General features: G+C 57.4%; 2 protein-coding genes across 6 annotated transcripts in view; one reads left to right on the forward strand and one right to left on the reverse strand.

Moving 5' to 3' along the window:
* LOC309799065 (uncharacterized protein C1orf167) overlaps positions 1 to 2656 on the forward strand; it is a gene marked incomplete at both ends in the record, with an annotated part of 23692 nt that extends 21036 nt beyond the window's left edge. The window contains 5 exon segments of the mRNA XM_082612093.1: positions 1129 to 1197; positions 2042 to 2113; positions 2487 to 2513; positions 2517 to 2553; positions 2556 to 2656. Of these exon segments, the coding sequence (XP_082468219.1) occupies positions 1129 to 1197; positions 2042 to 2113; positions 2487 to 2513; positions 2517 to 2553; positions 2556 to 2656 (306 nt within the window).
* On the reverse strand, positions 157 to 17821 carry MTHFR (methylenetetrahydrofolate reductase). Of its 5 annotated transcripts, none has more exons than XM_082616348.1 (13): positions 17615 to 17638; positions 16622 to 16728; positions 15005 to 15250; positions 13608 to 13846; positions 12633 to 12743; positions 9687 to 9880; positions 8506 to 8756; positions 8097 to 8231; positions 7753 to 7933; positions 7328 to 7510; positions 6395 to 6496; positions 5434 to 5553; positions 157 to 5068 (listed from the first exon to the last, which is right to left on the reverse strand). In XM_082616348.1, the coding sequence occupies exons 3-13, from the start codon at positions 15235 to 15237 to the stop codon at positions 4850 to 4852; spliced, it is 1968 nt and encodes a 655-aa protein (XP_082472474.1). In that variant the 5' UTR covers positions 15238 to 15250; positions 16622 to 16728; positions 17615 to 17638; the 3' UTR covers positions 157 to 4849. The 5 variants fall into 5 exon arrangements, with proteins under 5 accessions (XP_082472474.1, XP_082472475.1, XP_082472473.1 ...); XM_082616349.1 differs by lacking the exon at positions 17615 to 17638 and adding an exon at positions 17296 to 17517; XM_082616347.1 differs by lacking the exon at positions 17615 to 17638 and adding an exon at positions 16811 to 17517.
* Positions 17822 to 17832: the final 11 nt, after the last annotated feature.

The raw sequence follows: 17832 nt of genomic DNA on the forward strand, positions 1-17832 counted from the left end.
AGGCTGGCCGCCAGAGGGCACCTCCTGGTGCTGAGGTGGGAGGTCCAAAATGACCTCGGGGCCACTGGCCTCAGAGTCAGCTTGATTCAGCCCCGATGGTGAGGGTGGTTGCATGCTTTTCCAGGACCCCAGCGGCCTTGTGGACACCACCCCTACAGGTTCTCAACAGCCTCCTGGCCGGGCAGCCAGCCAATTACAGGTCCATCAGCACTTACTGAGCACCCACTGAGTGCCAGCCCAGGGCTGTCTGCCACAAAGAAGCACCCTGGGTCGCATCTGTTAGGGAGACAGACACCTAAACTCATTATAAGTCATGGTACAGTCTAGGATCAAGAGAGGTAATTGGAGTCAGTAGCAATTTTTTGTCTTTTTTTTTTTTTAATTAGAAAATGAAACATGCTCATTATAGAAAACCCAGAAAATATAAATGAAAAAATATTCTTTCATGATTCTCTCTACCCAAAGATTACTGCCAGTCCGTCTCCAGACCAGAAGCATTAGTTCTGATACCAACAAATGGTGACAAAGAGCTGGGTGGCCTAGCACGAGGGAAGAGGCCACAAGGAAACCCGGGCACAAAGAGTGACACTGCATGGCAGTCTAGGGACATGTCATTGCGGGACACATAGCCCCAGAGTTACTGGCAGGCCACAGAGTGTTCCTCAAGGTGAAATGGCATCATTAAGAATCCCGTTTCAGGGTGCCACAAAATATGTCATAGACTCTAGAAAAGTTTCTAAGAAAAAAGACTAAAGTGGTTTGTTTTAAATGGAATTGAAACGGACTGGCTCTGGTTATTTGCAGAATCCACATATTTACCTATGTGGGGCTATGGCAACAGCAGATTCTGGGGTCTCGGGGTATTTTATTTCTAGATCTGTGTTTCAAGAGAATTTTATTTTCAGAGTATGTTTATAAACACTTCCATTCCATTTCTGTCAGCAAAGGCAGGCAGGGATCCCGTTTACTGATGGAGAAACTGAGACTTGTAGAAACAAAGTAAATGTCAGGAATGGTAAATGGTAACTGGGGGGCTGAATTCCAGGCCCCCCTCTTTCTACCACACGCACACGCGCGCCCAGGCAGCCCTCACCTAATGACGAGGGCGGGTTTTATGCCATCCCTTAGAGAGCCCCTGGTGTCCGTATGGCACAGTCGCTGGGGGCTCGGGCCCTGGAGTCAGACCACTCTGCAGAGGTGAGACCTCAGACAAGTAATTTGACTTTATGAGGCTGAGTGGGGAGAGTGATGCCCACCGCACAGGGTGTACCTGGCACAGGTAAGCTCTGATTGGTAGCCATTTTTGGTCCACTCACCTTCCTGAGTCTCGAGCCACGTGGGACTATGGGGAAAGAGGCAGTGGCGTGTACTGATGGCCATACTACTCTCGGGCCCTTCCTGTCTCCTCTGGGAGCCTCAGGGCTCGCGGGAGAATCCGTCCCACTTGTGTGCACACAAATAGGAGGCCCTGTTACTGGTCGGGACAGGAATCCTGCCAGATCACTTGGGCCCCTAGATGTCCAAGCCCATTGGTTCAGGGTTTCCTCTTTGTTCCCTCAGGCCCACAGCTGCAGGCCACAGGCCACAGGGCCTGGCCTGCCCAGCCCAACCAAGCACCACAGCCCCAGTGGACAGAGGAAGTAGAGAGAAACGTCCCGGACTCAGAGTAAGGAGACCCTCCCTCAGGGAATAAACATGTCTGAAGTGGAGGGATGAGACCGTCACCAGCCCTCACGGGCCTGGAAATCAGCTCTGAACTCTCAGCGAATCTGTCTTATGTATTTACTGTTTTCCCCACCCATCTCCTCTTCTGGAGTATTTCACAATTTTGAGAAAACAATTACAATTTCTCCTGCCCCACCCTTTGGGGCCACAGCCCAAGCCTTTGCAGGAGGCTTGGGCAGAGACGGTGGAAGCAGGGACACAGGCTCAACACCATTTCTCGTTAACTCTCTTCCTAGGGCTCAGCTTCCAGAAGTAACGGGGCGAGAGCTTACTCCCCTGAATGATGTGTTAACCTCTTCCAACGCCCCTTTGCCAGGTGACAGAGAGCCTCCCCTCTGCCCCGCCTCCCAGCTCCAGCTGCAGGGGCCCAGGGCCAGTGACCTACGGGGTCAGAAGGGGACTGCAGCTCTGAGACCAAAGACCTCGAGGGCAAAGGCGAGGCCAAGCAAAGGTGTCTGGGGTGGGAGGAGAGCGTGTGCGTGGAGAGGGAGGGCTGAGGGCAGGGGTGGAGGGGGAGGGCTGAGGGTAGGGGTGGAGGGGGAGGGCTGAGGGTAGGGGTGGAGGGGGAGGGCTGAGGGTAGCGGTGGAGAGGGAGGGCTGAGGGCGTGGGCTGGGCTGAGGGGCTTGCCTGACCTGGGCCCTCTCTGGCCGGTGCTCATCCCGCAGCAGGCCCAGGCCCATGGCTCTGCCCTCTTTCCTGGCCATGAAGGGGTCGTGATGCCCTTTGCTGTCAGGACACACACCAGGGCCTCTCCCCTCAGGAGGAAGTACCTGCAGCGCGGGCGCCTTGAGGCACTGCTTCGCCGGCACCGGGGTTCCCTGCAGGCCAGGCCCAGGCAGCTGCATGGCAGCGCTGGGTAGATGCTCAGGGGATGGAGCAGCTGGCACCGACGCTGGTGAGTGGGGCGGCCCCTCCCCACCCTCACGCTGACCTCCCATCACGTCCCATTCCCAGCCCTAAGCCCTGGAAACGCAGTCTCTGAAAGTAGGTTCAGGCCTTGGGACCTACCAAGCCTGAAACCTCGGGAACAGGTACAGGAATCTGCACTGTTAACACACCTCAGATGACACCTCCTCGTCACATCTCCTTCCTCCTGGTGCCACAGCTGCAGGCAGGGAGAAGCAGCAGAGGGGCTGGGGGCTGCCAGGCCGGGGACAGCGGTGGGCCCAGCTCGGGGCCTCCTAGCGACTGTCCCCATAGCTCAGGCAGTGGCACCTGAGGCGGGCCTGGCGACGGTGGGCCCTGCGGCTGCAGGCGTCTCAGCGATTACAGCAACAAGAAGACGGCTGGGTCCATTCCCAGGTACTGGGAGGTGGCCCCGCCCCCCAGCAGGCCCTTCCTAGCCGTGCCACACCTGCACATTCCTGAGCTGCAGCCCTCCCTGCTTGCTGCCCCCAGAACCCCTTCCTTTTCAGGGGAGGGGTCAGTTCAGTTAGAGAAAACAGCCTGGATTCCAGAGCCCTTCATCCAGCTGGTGACCTCGTGCTGAGCACAGTCCTGGTCCGTCACTGGTCCGGGGACAGGGCTTGGCCTGTGGCACAGAGGCTGCTCACACCCGCCCGTGTTGGGTGTGGGTCGCTGAGCGCCCCTCCCTGATGTGCACTCAGAGCCTGGCTTCCCTGATCTGCAGGCCACAGCGCTTTCGGGCCTGTGAGTCTGGCCTGGGGCTGAGGGAAGGGCCTCCTCTTCCCTCGGGGGCAGGAGCTGGCCCCGGAGTTCTTCCAGCTCTGACAGCACACACCCAGGAGGGAGCCAAAGAGCTTTCAGGCCTTTGAAACATAGCACCAGCGTCTGGCTGCCAGGGCCCTGAGGGGCAGAGCCAGCAGCAGTGGGAGGCCTCGGAGCAGGCAGGAAGCCGCCAGAGCCCCTGTGCTTGGCGGACTTGGGGTGAAGCAGGGGGCCCAGCAGCAGCTGTGACCCGTTCCCCTGGAAAGGAAAACAGATCGGAGCCCCACCCACCTGAGGAGTACAGGCTCAGGCACAAGGCACTCAGGCCAGGAGCTCTGAAGGACAATAAAACACCCTCCTCAGCCCCGGCTGCTTCTCTCAGTCTCTCCTAAAGGCTGCCCCCTGCCCCACCCAACCAGCCCCTGTGACCTGCTTCCTCTGCCGCCCTGTGGACAACCGGCCCCCTCTCCTTGCCCTGAGCCGGTGAAGACCCGCAAGCAGGGACTGAGACAGGGACCAGCCTATGTGCACGTGTCATTCACAGCCCCTGGGTAGTGGGGCTTAAGGGCTGATGCCTGGGGAGCAGTGCCACACAGACAGCTTCCGGGACAGGGTGCACGGAGGGGAGGGAGCGGCGGGCAGCAGGAGGTCTGTCCGAAAAATAAGCCAGGAAAAGGTCAGTCCTGCTCGGGCCAACCTCATCTTCGCCCTCGATGGTAACAGGCAGGTATCCCTTCACCCCTCAGAGCCAGGGGAGAAAAGGGAAGGCCGAGGGCTCCACCATGCACAAAGGTTCAGACACCTTTATCCCTTAAGAGGCACTTTCTAGAGCCACGGGAACGGAGACAACTGTTTCAAAAAGCAGCGCTGTAGAAAAGGGAGAAGCTCAGCTGAGCTCTCGGCTAGAAGGAGGCGACAACTATTAGGTTTCAGTCCAAGGTCCATCCAGGGGCCAGTGCCTGGCAGGGCAGTGGTCCGCCCCTTCATTCCCGAGTGGGTCGTGCCTGGCTGCCAACGCCTTGGAGGTGGAAGGCTGCAGTGCCTTGACGCTGCCATGTCTCCTCTGCAATCCCACAGAGCCCACTGCCACGTTTGCTTTGCTTGTCCTCCATAGGCCCCAAGAGCAAGGTCACTGGCGGTCCCAGGTTGGCTCCTAGGGGTTCCGTCGGCAACAACGCTTCTCAGGGAGGATGCCTTCTGCCCACGTGCTCCTCTGGGGGATGGGGCTGCTTCCCACCGGAGCACAGACTCTCCGCTAGGCAGGGAACACCTGGCTCCCATGTGGGGCGGACTCCGGTCCAGCCAGAGCCTGGAATCCTCACACCAGTCTAGCTGCCATCATTGTGTCAGGAGGTGGGGGGAAGTGAAGGAGAACGGGGGTCTCCCAGAGAACCAGGACGGAGAGGAGGAAGGCGGGACACAGTGGCCTCAAGCTAAGGGTGTCAGGGCTCAGGGTCACGGCGCCTCCGTCTCCCTCTTGTTCTGGGGGGGCCTGTTGAGAAGCTCAAACGTGTCTTCCACCACCTGCCACAGGCAGCTGTCCAGCGGGAACTCGTTGTCCACCAGGTTGACCAGGAAGTAGTTGTCGTGGATGTACTGGATAATCATGCGGGACGGGGACTCCTCCTCATACAGCTTGCCCCACTGCTCGATCCACAGGGCGAAGGCCTCGTCCTGCACACACGCACAGGCACGCACGCGCAGACACCGGCACACACACAGAAAGACACAGGTATATACGTGGTCCCACATACAGACACACAGACACACACTCAGACACGCCGGCCAGGTTAACAGGGCTGCCCTAGGGCCAGGGCTCCACACTCAGCACCCCAAGGGCCTCTGCTGCTGCCCAACAAGACGTTTCCAAGAACAGAACTTGGCCCACTGCCAGCGCCACCCCTGCTCCCCAGCCCAGAAGTAAACACCATGAGTCAGAGTCAGGGCGCTGCCAGCCCTGGGGGTGCGGCCCCCAGCCGCCCCGCCCGCCTGCCCGCGGCTCTGGAGGTGGGCAGGGCAGGCCTGCTTACCCCCCTTACCTTCCAGAACATGAAGCTGACCGGGTCCACCACTGTGGGCTGGATGATCTCTCGCCCAGGGAAGATGCCCCAGGTGACGGCGTTGGGCTGCAGCTCGGGGGCGTTGGTGATGTTGTCACCCTGCGGGGCGGGGCGGGGGGCGGTGGTTAGGGGCAGCCTTGGGGTGCAGACAGCTCCGCCCCTCCTCCCGCAGTCACTGCCCCACCCCTGCCCCGCCTCTGCAGCTCGGTGACGGCAGCGAGCCTGAAACCCAGACGTCATGCCGGGCTTTGCCTTCCTCCTCCTGTGCTCCAATCAGCTTCACACCCAGCGGTGCTGCTCACTTCCTCTCGTATCTAGCCTTGTGTCTAGCCTGGCCAGGCCTCTCTTTGCTACCCAGACCACCAGGGCTGCTGACTCTAGTCTCCCCTGGCCCTGTTATCCACACAGCTGTCCCCTGGGACCTGCCCAAAATAAAACATGGAGCCAAGGCTCCCTCTTGCCTATACGGGAAAACCCGAGTTCCAAGCAGGACAATGGAGACCCCTGAGGACCTGGCCCCAGCTTAACGCTTCAGCCTCACTCTGACCCCATTTGGCAGCGATGCCTTTGCACGCCCTCTGCCTTTTCCCTGGGATGCCCTTTTACTCCTCATCCTTAAAGATTCAGGCCACACAGGAACTGTCCAAACACCTTCCCTGATCTCTCAAGCTGGACGTCCCTCCCTTGGATCCCCAGCTTCTTCCTATGCTCAACTTTACTGTTATAAAGTGCAACTGCTTACACCTATTCATAATTATTCCCCGATGGCTTCCCCCGCTAGGCTGGGTGATCTCGGAGGGCAGGGGCCTGGCTCTGTCTGCGTATCCACCTGGCACGATGCGTGGCCCCACTGGGCACTCCGTGACTGCTGAATGGTGGAGTAAACGTGGTGCCCTCACCCCGGCCCTGCTGAGCGCCCTTTGACCCGGGGCCAGCCCACCTTCACATCCACGATGTGGTAATTCACCCGGAGCTCGTAATTCTTCAGCACCTGCAGAAGTGCCTCCACAGTCTCTCGGGAAGTGAAGAACTCTAGGTAGGCCTGCGGGAGGGAGACAGGTGCCATCACGTAACCCCCAGTCCTTGCTGGACGCCTTCGCTGGGCGCTGCTGAGTGGGCCACGTGCTCTGAAACACCAGACGCCTGCCCTCCTGACCGTCCCAGGGAGGCATCCACGAGGACACTCGTAGCAGAACACTTAAGGCGTCGGGACTAGCGGTGGCCACTAGCTGGGAGGTGAACCCATAAGCAAAGGGAGGGGAGCAGGTACGTGAGGTTTCTCGGTCTGGACAGGTCTGAGGGACGTCTGCCAACCCTCCGTCCAGTTGGGAAAGGTTCCATGGAGAAGTCGCTCCAGAAGCTGTACAGGGGGCCCAGTTTGGCAAGTAAGGCAAGAGAGGCCTGACACACCCCATCCCCCTATCTGCTGGGTGGAGGGCTTCTCCAGCACCACCTGGCCACCAGGGATTAAGCTGGGCTTATTTAAATTCACTTCCCAGAGCCCTCAGGCTTTAGTTTAGAATGTAATTTTAACTCCAGCAGCCCCAGGAGAAAGGGGTCCACAAGGAACAGTAATAATAGCTCCCAGTTAGGGGATGCTTCCCACGTGCTAAGCACTTGATGTGCTTTGTCATGTTTCATCCCCAGAACACGACGTGACATATCCCCATTTTACAGAAAGGAAAGCTGAGGCCCAGAGTGGTCAAGTGACCAGCCTACCCAGGTCTGTCCGACTCCGAGCCTGAGATCGCATCCACTCTGATCCCCGGCCGCTCAGAACAAAGAGCCCCTGAGACGAAGGCCTCTGTCCCCAGCCCCGGGGAACCCCTGCAGGCAGGTCAAAGGAGGGCAGCCCTGTGTGTCCCTGCCACACCTTCTGGAAGACGTAGCCCCCGCCGGGGCCCCAGCCCACGATGGGGTCAGAGGACGGCTTCCCGTTGATGCTGGGCTGCGAGTTGATGGTGAGAATGCCCCGCCGGTTCACTCGCAGCAGCTCCTCCTTCATCAGGCTGGTCTCGGCCGCCAGGGGCTCATCATTCCAGGGCAGGCAAGTCACCTGGGGAGGGTAAGCAGGGCTGGGTCCCTCCCTGTCACGGTCCCCATCAGAGGCCCAGCCTGTCTCTGCTTCCGTAAGCCCCTGCCAGGCACCCCACGTGGGGACCCCCCAACTCACCTTCTCCCTTTGCTGAGGTGCCACCTCCAGGCACAGCGATGAGGCTCAGGGTGGGGCAGTGACACCCACGTCTGGCCCCTGGGGCAAGGGGAGGTACCCAGGGATCCCATCCCAGCAGCACTCACTTTACAGCCGTTCTGGTTCGGCTCTCCCGAGAGGTAGCGGGCAAAGACTTCAAAGACACTTTCCTCACTGGTCAGCTCCTCCCCCCACATCTTCAGCAGCTCTTCCTTTGGGGACTTGCTCTTCAGGTAGAAGAGGTAGTAGTCCTTCAGCTCCCCAAAGGCCGGAGAGGAGGAATTGCCCCTGGCGGAGGAGGAGCCCGAAGGTCAAGGCACACCCCTGACCTTGGACTCCAGAGAGAAGCATCCACCTGCCCCAGGGGGGCATTCCTGTGAATCCTGTCCCGAGGGCTCCACCATGATTGGTCTCCCTCCTCCCAAAAAACAGTTCATTTGCAATGGCTCACCAGCGGCCGTTGGGGAACTCATCCCACTCCTGGGTGCGGTAAATGTAACTCTTTGGTCTGGAGGCCCAGAAGATGGGACGGACATCTTCCTCTCGGCGCTTGGGGTGGGCACTGATGGCCCAGGGCAGGGGACGTCTGGGTGAGAATGGAGACAGAAAGGGTCAGGGCTTGGCCAGAGGGAGGGGGCACCACTGAACCTGGGTTCTTCCATCTTGACTCGTAAACGTCAAGCCGGATGGCATTCCCGCTGAGATTGGAGCCTAAGGGTGCCACTAGCCACGGCACAGACATCCCTCTGTGCCCCCGTGGCAGCCAGCACTGCCAGCTAGGGCGCACTCATTCTGACCTCCCTGCCCACCCGACTCTCCTCTGTGGCTCCAGGGCCTGAAGTCGGGGCCACTGGCCTCACCTGGGGTCCTCGATCCACATGCCCAAGCGCTTCAGCACCTCTGTGGTGGCCACCTCGCGGTTCAGGGTGTAGAAGTGCAGGCCCGGCACCGAGCCGCTTGCCAGAAGCTCCTGGCACAGGCTCAGCGCCTGCTCGATGCCGTAGTTGCGGATGGCAGCGTCGTTGTCTTTGATTGGCTCGATCACGTCCTTGATCCGCTGCGGCACCTCCAGCTTGGACAGCTTTACAAGCTGCCGGAGGGAGTGGTAGCCCTGCCCAAGACACAGGGGGCTGTGGGTCCCATCTTCCTGCCCGTCTCTCACCCCAAATCCTTATCCCCCCACCAGGCCTCCTGGCTCTGTAGTGTGACACAGACTGACCCAGGAAAGTCAGACCATATTGTACCAGCACTTTTTGTACTCTGCAGGGTGCAGCAGCTGCTCACAGCATTGCTGCCATTGGTCTGAGCCGGCCCTTTGGCCCCTAGATGTATCTATTGATAAATGGGGGTCATCTAAGCCAGTGGTTCCCAAGCCTGACCGATCACCAGAATCGCCTGCCAAACTTCAGGAATGTACCAATTCCCAGGTCCCACCTCAGATCTATTAAATCAGAACTTCTAGGCATGGGATCTGGAAATCCATGTTTTAAAAGAGCTTATTAAATGATTCTGGTGACAGCCAAGTTTGGGAAACATTGATTTAACCCACATTTATAATGAGAGTAATAATCCCTTTTAGTGACACTTATCAATAAGCCCCTCCAACAGTTACTATTGCTATTTTGGGGAGACATAAGAGGTAATCAAAAGAGGGTGGCGGGGGCTTCCCTGGTGGTGTAGTGGTTGAGAGTCTGCCTGCCGAAAAGGGGACACGGGTTCGTGCCCCGGTCTGGGAAGATCCCACATGCCGCGGTGTGGCTGGGCCCGTGAGCCATGGCCGCTGAGCCTGCGCGTCCGGAGCCTGTTGCTCCGCAACAGGAGAGGCCACAACAGTGAGAGGCCCGTGTACCGCAAAAAAAAAAAAAAAAAAAAAAAAAAAAAAAAGAGGGTGGCAAGACAACATTTTGCAAGGTCTAATGAGCATCAAAGAGGAACTTTGGTCTGAACTCGGCACTTCAGGTTCACTTTGGCCTGAACCAAGGCCCTGGCCTGTGCTAGGACAGGGGTGGTGGGAGTCCATGAGCCCTCTCGGGACCCTCACCTGAATAGGGAAGATCCCGGGGAGGATGGGGCAAGTAATGCCCATCTCGGAGCAAGCCTTGACAAAGCGGAAGAAAGTGCCGGCCTCGAAGAAGAGCTGGGTGATGATGAAGTCGGCTCCCGCGGCCACCTTCTCCTTCAGGTGCTTCAGGCTAGCCTCAAAGCTCTCTGAGTCGGGGTGGCCTTTGGGGTAACCTGCCAAAGGGATGACAGTAGGGAGAGACTGGCTCCGCCTGCTCAAGGGGAGTGATGAAGCAACCAGAGAGCCGGGAACGGAGAGCTCTGGATCCATACCTTCCAACCCCACAGCATGGACAGGCTGAAGTGGTCGGTGATGGCTGGGCTCACCTGATGCGCCCCTCAGCCTGGAGGTGACCCTCGGTGAACGCTGCCTTAGAGCCACCCTCCCAAGAGTGGGGATGGATTGCCCCCAAACACCCACACTGTCCTGCAATCAGCCAGGCCAATCTGGCCTGCACTTTGTGGCCACAGAAGAGAGGAAATGCTACATTCACACCGGCCAGGCAGCTTTGGGGTAATGGGCTTGACTCTAGGTACTGGATTAAAACAGTGCTTGTAATTTCACACTAAAATTACTCAGGGGTCCTAGACAGTGCAAAGTCAGAAACCACGTTACACAAGGAATAAGTGAAGAGAGTAGAGATGTTCTGCTTGAAGAAAAGAACGCAGAGAATACGGTAACTATTTCTAGACGCCCACAAGTCTGTCACCTTAGTCGAGTTCCTCATTCATCATATTCTGTGCTGCTTCTGATGGCACAAGCAGGATCAGTTTCAGAGAGCTGCCTGACAGTGGACCGAGCAACCCCACAGAGGAATGGACTCCCAAAGAATGCGGCAGGGCGATGACCCTGTGCCAGGGATGCCTGGGAGGCGGGGCCAGACGTCCCCTAGGTTCCTGACTAGCTCCAGGAACGGTGTGCTCCCTTCCCTAAACGACTGAACTTACTAGTGCCTCTGCCTGCACAGGAAAGACCACAGGCCTTAATGAACTACAAGCAGGGTGCCGGCTTCCTCAGCCTGAGGCCAGGGCAGGACCCCAAGCCAGGAAGGGGCAAACCTGAACCCACACTGTTGGGTAGCCAGGCTGCTTTGCTGTGATAATGCAGTTTCGTTCTTAAGAAACCCTGAGTCATCAAAACTGGATATAAAAACTACTGTTTCGGGGATAGGCGTGGGAGGATTAAACACTAGAGCTTTATACTTTCAATAACAAGGCGATTTTTCCAGCAGAAAATTTGAGAAACAGAGGTTTTAATAGCTGAAACTCTACAAAACCTCAACAGCACCCAACAAGTCCAGCAATTGCTTACATTTGGGTTTTGCTCAGTTTTACTATATTCTTGTCCTGTCATGGCCAGCTGAGTGCCTTCTAATCCACTGGTCCTCTTTTTCATCCACTTTACCATAAGCAAAGCACCAAACTGTTCAGCAACTGTACGCTCACAGCTCTGCTGGTTTCCCCTGGTGACCGTCCAATGCCCACCACACGTGGGCACATTCCCCAATCAACTGACCGTCTTGTGGCCGCACGACCAATGACACTTGAATTCCTACCTCCTCTTCGGGGCCTCCTAGACTCATCCACCTCAACGCCCTCTTCTCAACACTAAGAAGAGCGGACATGTACATGGGGGCCTGGGGACGCAGCCCAAAGTCTCCACAACAAGTAATTTCCTTGAAGCCACGTGGCTTGTATTTTTAAATTCAGATCACTTTGATTTGCTACTCCATAATGTAGCCATGTTTATTTTAATACGATATGATTTTCCCCAAAATATTTGAGAAAAATTGTCATGCCAAGGTGGTATGTCAAATTAGTCCCCGGACTTCCTGTGTCCCTGGCACACACTGCCTCACCACACCCAAGCCCCCATTTGAGAAGCTGAAGGCCCAGACCCCATGAGTCGGGGCAAGAGGGAAGGCCACGCCATCTGTTTCTAGCAGGTGAACCTTGCCTCCTGGCTGTAGCTAAAGAAACTAGAGTTGAGCCGATGCGGTTCTCTCTCCTGAGGGTTTGGAACTGATGCTGAGACCTGTCAATCAGTCTGGCCGAGCCAGGAGCAGGCGGCGGGTCACATGTGTACCATACGTATCAGAGACAGAAAAAGCGTACATATCAGGTCTACTGGATGAGGCATGAAGCAGCGGGGGGTGGGGGGTGGGGGGGCAGAGAGAATGAGGGAGGGCCTTGGATTCTGCCTGCCTCCTGGTTCCAGCGCTTAATGAGGTCTGATGCCATTTCCTGACCTTGTTCTGAGAGTCCCTGCCCCCGGAACCTTAATAAATATACCTCTTTTGTTTAAGGAAGAATAGGGCTGGGAAGCAGGCTAAGAGCAAGAAAAGGCAGAGGAAGGGACTTCCCTGGTGGTCCAGTGGTAAAGAATCCGGATGGCTTGCAACGCCTAAGATCCCACATGCTGCGGGGCAACTAAGCCCGCGAGCCAAAACTACTGAGCTCGCACGCCTCAACTTGAGCCCACGTGCTGCAAACTACAGAGCCCACGCGCCACAACTACAGAGCCCACGCGCCCTGGAGCCTGTGCGCCACAAATAGAGAGAGAAAACCCGCAAGCCACAGCTAGAGAGAAGCCCGCACACCACAATGAAGAGCCCGCGTGCCGCGACGAAGACCAGACGCAGCCTAAAATAAGAAAGCAAAGAAAAATAAATAAATAATAAAAATTAAAGGCAGAGGAACGAAAACTTAAGGGGTGGTGGCACGCCTGGGTGGGTAGCGGATGACAGAATGATGGGAGGACAGACGCTGTTTGATTCACCCCCGCGCCTCCGTCACCCAGCGCAGGCGGGCCGGCGGTGCGCTGAGCTAGCGGGGCCTGACCTGAATGCCATGCCGAGGGGGCTCTCTGTGCCTCTCCTTCCTTCCCCTCTCCGGTCCCACCCACTGGGACACTCCAGCCTCTCACCTGCCACACAGACATCGAAGTAGTCACCAAACTCGCTTCGGATGTGCTTCACCAAGTCTACGGCATAGTTGAAACCTCCGTCCTCCTCTTCCCACTGGTCACCTATGGGGTCTGCGGGGTTGGAGGTCACAGTGCTGGGTCTCACCCAACCTCCAGGTAGCCTCTCTGTTCCTTCTCCCCCCACACCCAGGACCGTGAGCACCTCGAAGGCAGAGCCTTCATATTACTCAAGTTGGTATCTCTGCTTTCTAGTGTAACACTTGGTAAACAGTGGGAGGGAAGACAGCAGCCAACCCATCAAACAGTCCCTGAGCGCCGACTCCGAGGGCCCTGTGCTGGCTGCAGCAGACAGGGAGCAGCTGCAGCTCTGCGTTCAGCCTGGAGCATCGGCGATCCCTTCCCTGCTCACACCTGGGTGTGTCCACACGCCCTCACCCAAGCCCATGGCTTTTTCTCCCACTCCCTTGGAACCCTCGCCTCCCGGGAGAATCCTCCACTCATCTCGAGTGAGAAGTGGTCTTTCGGGTGGGGAGCATGGGGCCACAAGTGCCCACCCATCAGGCTCCCACTTCCCACACTCGTGTGGCCCAGTGACAGTGCGCGCCAGAGGCATAACCAGCTATTCTCACTCCTAGGACACATGCCAGAGCTGAACTCTTCGACTGGGCCAAAGGCCAGGTGCAGCCAGGGATCGATTAATTGCTTGATTAATTGATTAACTGATCGTGTACATCGGCCAGAGGGTTATCAGGCACCGGCCGCAGGCTCCACTGAACTCCTACTGTGAGGTCAAGAAGTGGCTCCATCTGTGCGTTGCCCAGGGTCCTCCTGCCCCACACTGCCTATCGATGCTACTGGCGGGGACGGGACCCTGAGTGTACTCAGTGTGGGACCTGAAGAAAAGGAAAGGACCGTTCCAGGGACAGAAGTCTTTAGGAAAGCAAGACCCCAGAGAGCAGAGTGAGGGCTCCACACCTCCCCTCAGCGCCAGAATGTTCTTCAGGCCCAGACGCTTGGCCTTGTGCAGGTGGCCCGTGATCTCTTCCCGGCTCTGATGGCAGCAGGTCATGTGCAGGATGGTCTCCAGGCCACAGTAGTTCACGGCGGTGCTGGCGATCACCATGGACGAGGTCTCCTTGTCCGAGCCAGGGTCCCCTGCTGGATGCCAGGTCACATCTATGAAGAGGGGACCACCTGCCCCCATCCGGTCAAACCTGTAGGGAATTTTTGTCTGAGGAGGGGCTCCTGGGGGTACGTCACCCTTCACCACCTTCCCATAGGGTCTGGGGGTTAGAGAAGCATCACATGCAGGCTGGAATCAGACCGACCTGCATTCATATCCTGGCTTTGCTACTCACTAGCTGTGTGATCTTGGGAGAGTTCCTTGATCTCTCTGAGCCTCAGTTTCCTGATTTCTATAATGTGGCAGAGGACAGTGCCTACTTCATAATAATACTCTGAGGATATCATGACAGATGGCTCCACAGCTCTTAAAAGAGCGCTGGGTACACGGCAAACACGCAATCAATGTGCTGTCATTATGATTACTCTTACTGTGGAGATAATATATAATGACAATGAAACCAGTTTGCGTGACGGCAGCACTTTGGACTTTTCAAAGTGCTTGCCCATTTATTATCTCGGGTGAGTTAAGACATTTCAATGGTCAAGGGTTCGGGGAACCCTCAGAGTGGCAAGCAGGGCCTCATTCTAGGGACAAAGAGGGTCAGCAGACACAAGTTTCTTCCCTGCCGCCCCCCAGTTCCGGCGCAGCAGCCAAGAGTCCTGCAGAGCACGGCCACATTTCCATAACTAGAATCAAGAGCTATACGTGCGCACATGCGCTGTGTTACAGGTTATAACGTGGTGCCTTGAAACATCTTTGTGCCTTCAAACTTCACAACCTTGGGAGTGACACATAAGAAGTGCAAGCGATAAAAAGCATAAACTTTAAAAAAGGAACTGCGATTCATCAAGTGCCAACATAATCCGGTTGGCATTTCTAGATTTCTAGATGCATAATCCAAATTCCTAACTTGCTGAAAATGTTCTCCAAGCCGCCGGTTCTGTAACTTCCTAAACTCTCCTCACGATCCAGCCCCAAGTTCCGCCCAAGAATTTAGTCTGAGAGAATCAACATTTTTAGCACAGGGAAGAGAGTGTCTAAACATTCCAGGTGCTTGGAGGGGCTTTTACAGACAACAGAAGCTGCGTATCAGAGGATCTACCCTGGCTTTGCTTTTTTCCACCCCCTATGGCTGCCTTTTCCTGCTGGGTCAAAGTGCAGCCCAGCCTCGGGGCTGACAGTTCATCTTTTCCCCCTGCCCCCATCCCCCTGGTCTGGCCCTACTCCTTATCTTGCGTTGACTCACCTTGAGATGAGATTGACAGCTCCCTCAGCAGTTCGAGGAGGGAAGAATTCTAGGGAGAACCACCTGTCACCAGATTCCATCCTCCGCTTCATCTTCTCCCTGAGCCTCTCGTGGCGTTCAGGGTCCAGCACGGGTGTGGAGCACCTTGAACTATCCTTGGAGCTCTCGCTGCCACTGCTGCTGCCCTCCAAGCGGGGGCTGGGGCCGCCATGCTCTCTGGGTTCGTTCACCATGGCCGAGCTCCTGCTGCACGGGGTGAGGCAGGGGGCGTGAGACGGCAGGCAGGCAGCCGAGCCCCAGCAAGGCAGGGTCAAGCGAGAGATGCTGCATTTCCACGCAGGAGGAAGGCCGGTGAGGGTACGGGTGACAACGCGCCCACCCAGTGGCTCCACACGCCAGTTACGACTGTCTGCGCTGCCTCGCTCCAAGCTTTGCCCTCCGCTGCTGCCTGATTCCGCGTATGACAGCCCCCACCCAGCACAGAACCATGCTCCTTCAGCCCGTGGGTCCTCCGTGACCGCTACCTGATGGAGGGTGGCACTGAGAACCTCGCGCTGCCAGCCTCCCAGGCCCGCATTCCCAGGGAGGGGCAGCGGTGCCCCGCCGGGAGGACCTTGGGTTTGGGACGGTCCATCTCTGCCAGTGTAAACTCAGACCCCAGACCACTGGGGAAGAAATGGAGGAACCTTCCCCAGCGGGTGTGTCCGACTGGGCGGAGCTGTGACAAAGGAAGAGCTGAGAGCAGTAGCTGGGGCCGGCGCGAAGGGGCGGGGGCAAGGCTTCCCGGCGAGGGGGAGGGCTGAGGCTCTAGAGGCCGAAGGCGGATGGAAGGAGGGGGACGTGGGACTGCAGACTGCAGGGTTTGGGCGTGATGAGGCCAACAGATGTTCAGGGTGACTGGATCACATGCCAAGGAAGGAATGGCTCAGCCATGGAAACATCTCCTGTTACTTGGAACAGTTTGTATGCGTGCAGGCTGGAAGGGGTGAGAGCTTGACAAAGCAGCCTGATTTCTCCCGAGTTTGTGCTTCTCTGAAAAGACCATGTCATGGGTTAGAACTTGACATTGGCTGGGTTCCAAAAATAGCCAGACCCCAATTCAATAAGGGCATGAATTGATGTCCAACTCAGAACAAAGGCTGAACAGTCTGCGCCTGCCTTCCAGGCTGTTCTCCTTACACACACCAGTGAAGTCAGTTCAAGTGATTACAGCGACTGCAAAGCCACCGCGGTTGAAGCCCTGAACCACGGCAACCACAGGCTGGCCGACAAGAGGGCACAGCGCGTTGGGCAGTTTGGTGGGGAAAATAAGACAAAAGCGAAAACAAAACACTACACTTGCACAGCAAGATGCAAACACACAGTAGTGAAAATCCAGGGTGTGGTGACCTGGAGCATTAGAGGAGCAACCAGGCCAAGTTCACGTCTTTCAGGGAATGTCCACTGCTAAGCCCGTGTTCTTAACCATTTTGGGGGTCCTAGACTCTTGCGAAACTGATGAGATCCAATGCTCCTCTCCCCTAAAACACACACAAGTGCACGTAACACACCCTGGTACACCCAACGTCAAGCAGTTGAGACCAGACCGCCCCCAGGGATGCCCATTTTGATTCTGACCTAAAATTCCAGTTTCTCTGTGGGGATGAACGTCAGGAGTAAGAGAGTGTCAAGATCAGCCTAGTCTGGTCTTTCTTCCGAATTCCAGAGAGTGCCTCATTAATTGTCTGCTAGAACAAAACCAAGAGGGGAGAGGAGGCTGAACCACCCACAAACTAAATGCTCTTTCATTTGTTCATTAAGACTTACTGAATTCCTACTATGTGCCAGGCACTAGCCTTCTTCCAACATTTTTCACGTGCTACCACTTAAACCATTTTAAGCTAGGATCCCATAGCACCCTGGGTTGCAACTGTGGGTTCACATATTTGTCTCCCCTCCCTCTTCCCAGTTCCCTGAGACCAGGGCCGGGTATTCTGCCTATGGTATCCCCGTGCTGGCACCCGGTAACAGCCAGCACTCACTGAGCGCCGACGGGCCAGGCGCTGTCAACCCGTCCTCAAAGCAACCCTCTGCCATTTGATGAGCACTTAATGGGTGCCAGGCACCGAGCAGTGGGGGAATACGGAGCCCAGCACTCCCAGAGGGGTCCCGGTGGGCACTTGTGAGCCGCCCGATGCAGTGGGCGTCGGGGACAGCAGTGTCAGTGGCCCACGGCTCTTCTCCAGGTGCTCGGCAGGGAGCCGGAGAGATGCCTCTGGCGCCGGGGGCTCGAGGGCCACGAATCTAGTTACCGGGTCACTAGGTCACGGGAGGGGGCGGAAGCGAAGGCCCAAGTCCACCCCCAGCTCAGGGCCGCCTCAGCCCTGCGGTCCTTCAGTCCAGGCCGGGGGCCGAAAGTGAGTCTCCGCTTCAGGGTCGAGGATCGCGGGGGTGGCAGCCAGGGGGGCGCTACTCTAGCCCCGCCGAGGGCGTGCACGCAGAGGGGGCGGGCCGACCGGCCACCACCGCTCCCCGCCCTCCGTGCAGAGCCCGCCCCCGGGTGGGTGGCCCCCAAGGCTCCCAAGGCCCTGGTCTCCCTCCCCGGCGACTACAAGCCTCGCCGTCACTCACCCTCTGGTCGCGGATGACTCAGAGCACGCGCCCGTCGCAGCTGCGTGGCTGATAAGGAGGCGCCAGCAGAGGGGGCGCGGCTCGGGTGGGGGAGCGGCGCCGGTGTCAGGTTGCTTAGGAAGGCGGGGCCAGAGGGCGGAAACCACCCTTGCAGGCGCCCGGAAGCCCCGCCCCCAACATGGCGGCGCCCAGAAGTCTCGTTGGAAGCCGTCCCTCCA

The sequence above is a fragment of the Mesoplodon mirus genome (genome assembly GCF_964341445.2).
Source record: "Mesoplodon mirus genome assembly, chromosome: 3".
NCBI classification, from domain to species: domain Eukaryota; kingdom Metazoa; phylum Chordata; class Mammalia; order Artiodactyla; family Ziphiidae; genus Mesoplodon; species Mesoplodon mirus.

Bases quoted from the DNA above. Each gene is read 5' to 3' on its own strand.
- MTHFR (XM_082616346.1), bottom strand. From the start codon at position 15,638: ATGGACCGTCCCAAACCCAAGGTCCTCCCGGCGGGGCACCGCTGCCCC. The intron at 12,744-13,607 runs GTGTGGAGCCCT...CCAACCCCGCAG, and splicing joins CATTCTGGCGCTGAGGGGAG to ACCCCATAGGTGACCAGTGG. The intron at 9,881-12,632 runs GTGAGAGGCTGG...TCCCTTTGGCAG, and splicing joins CTTCGATGTCTGTGTGGCAG to GTTACCCCAAAGGCCACCCC.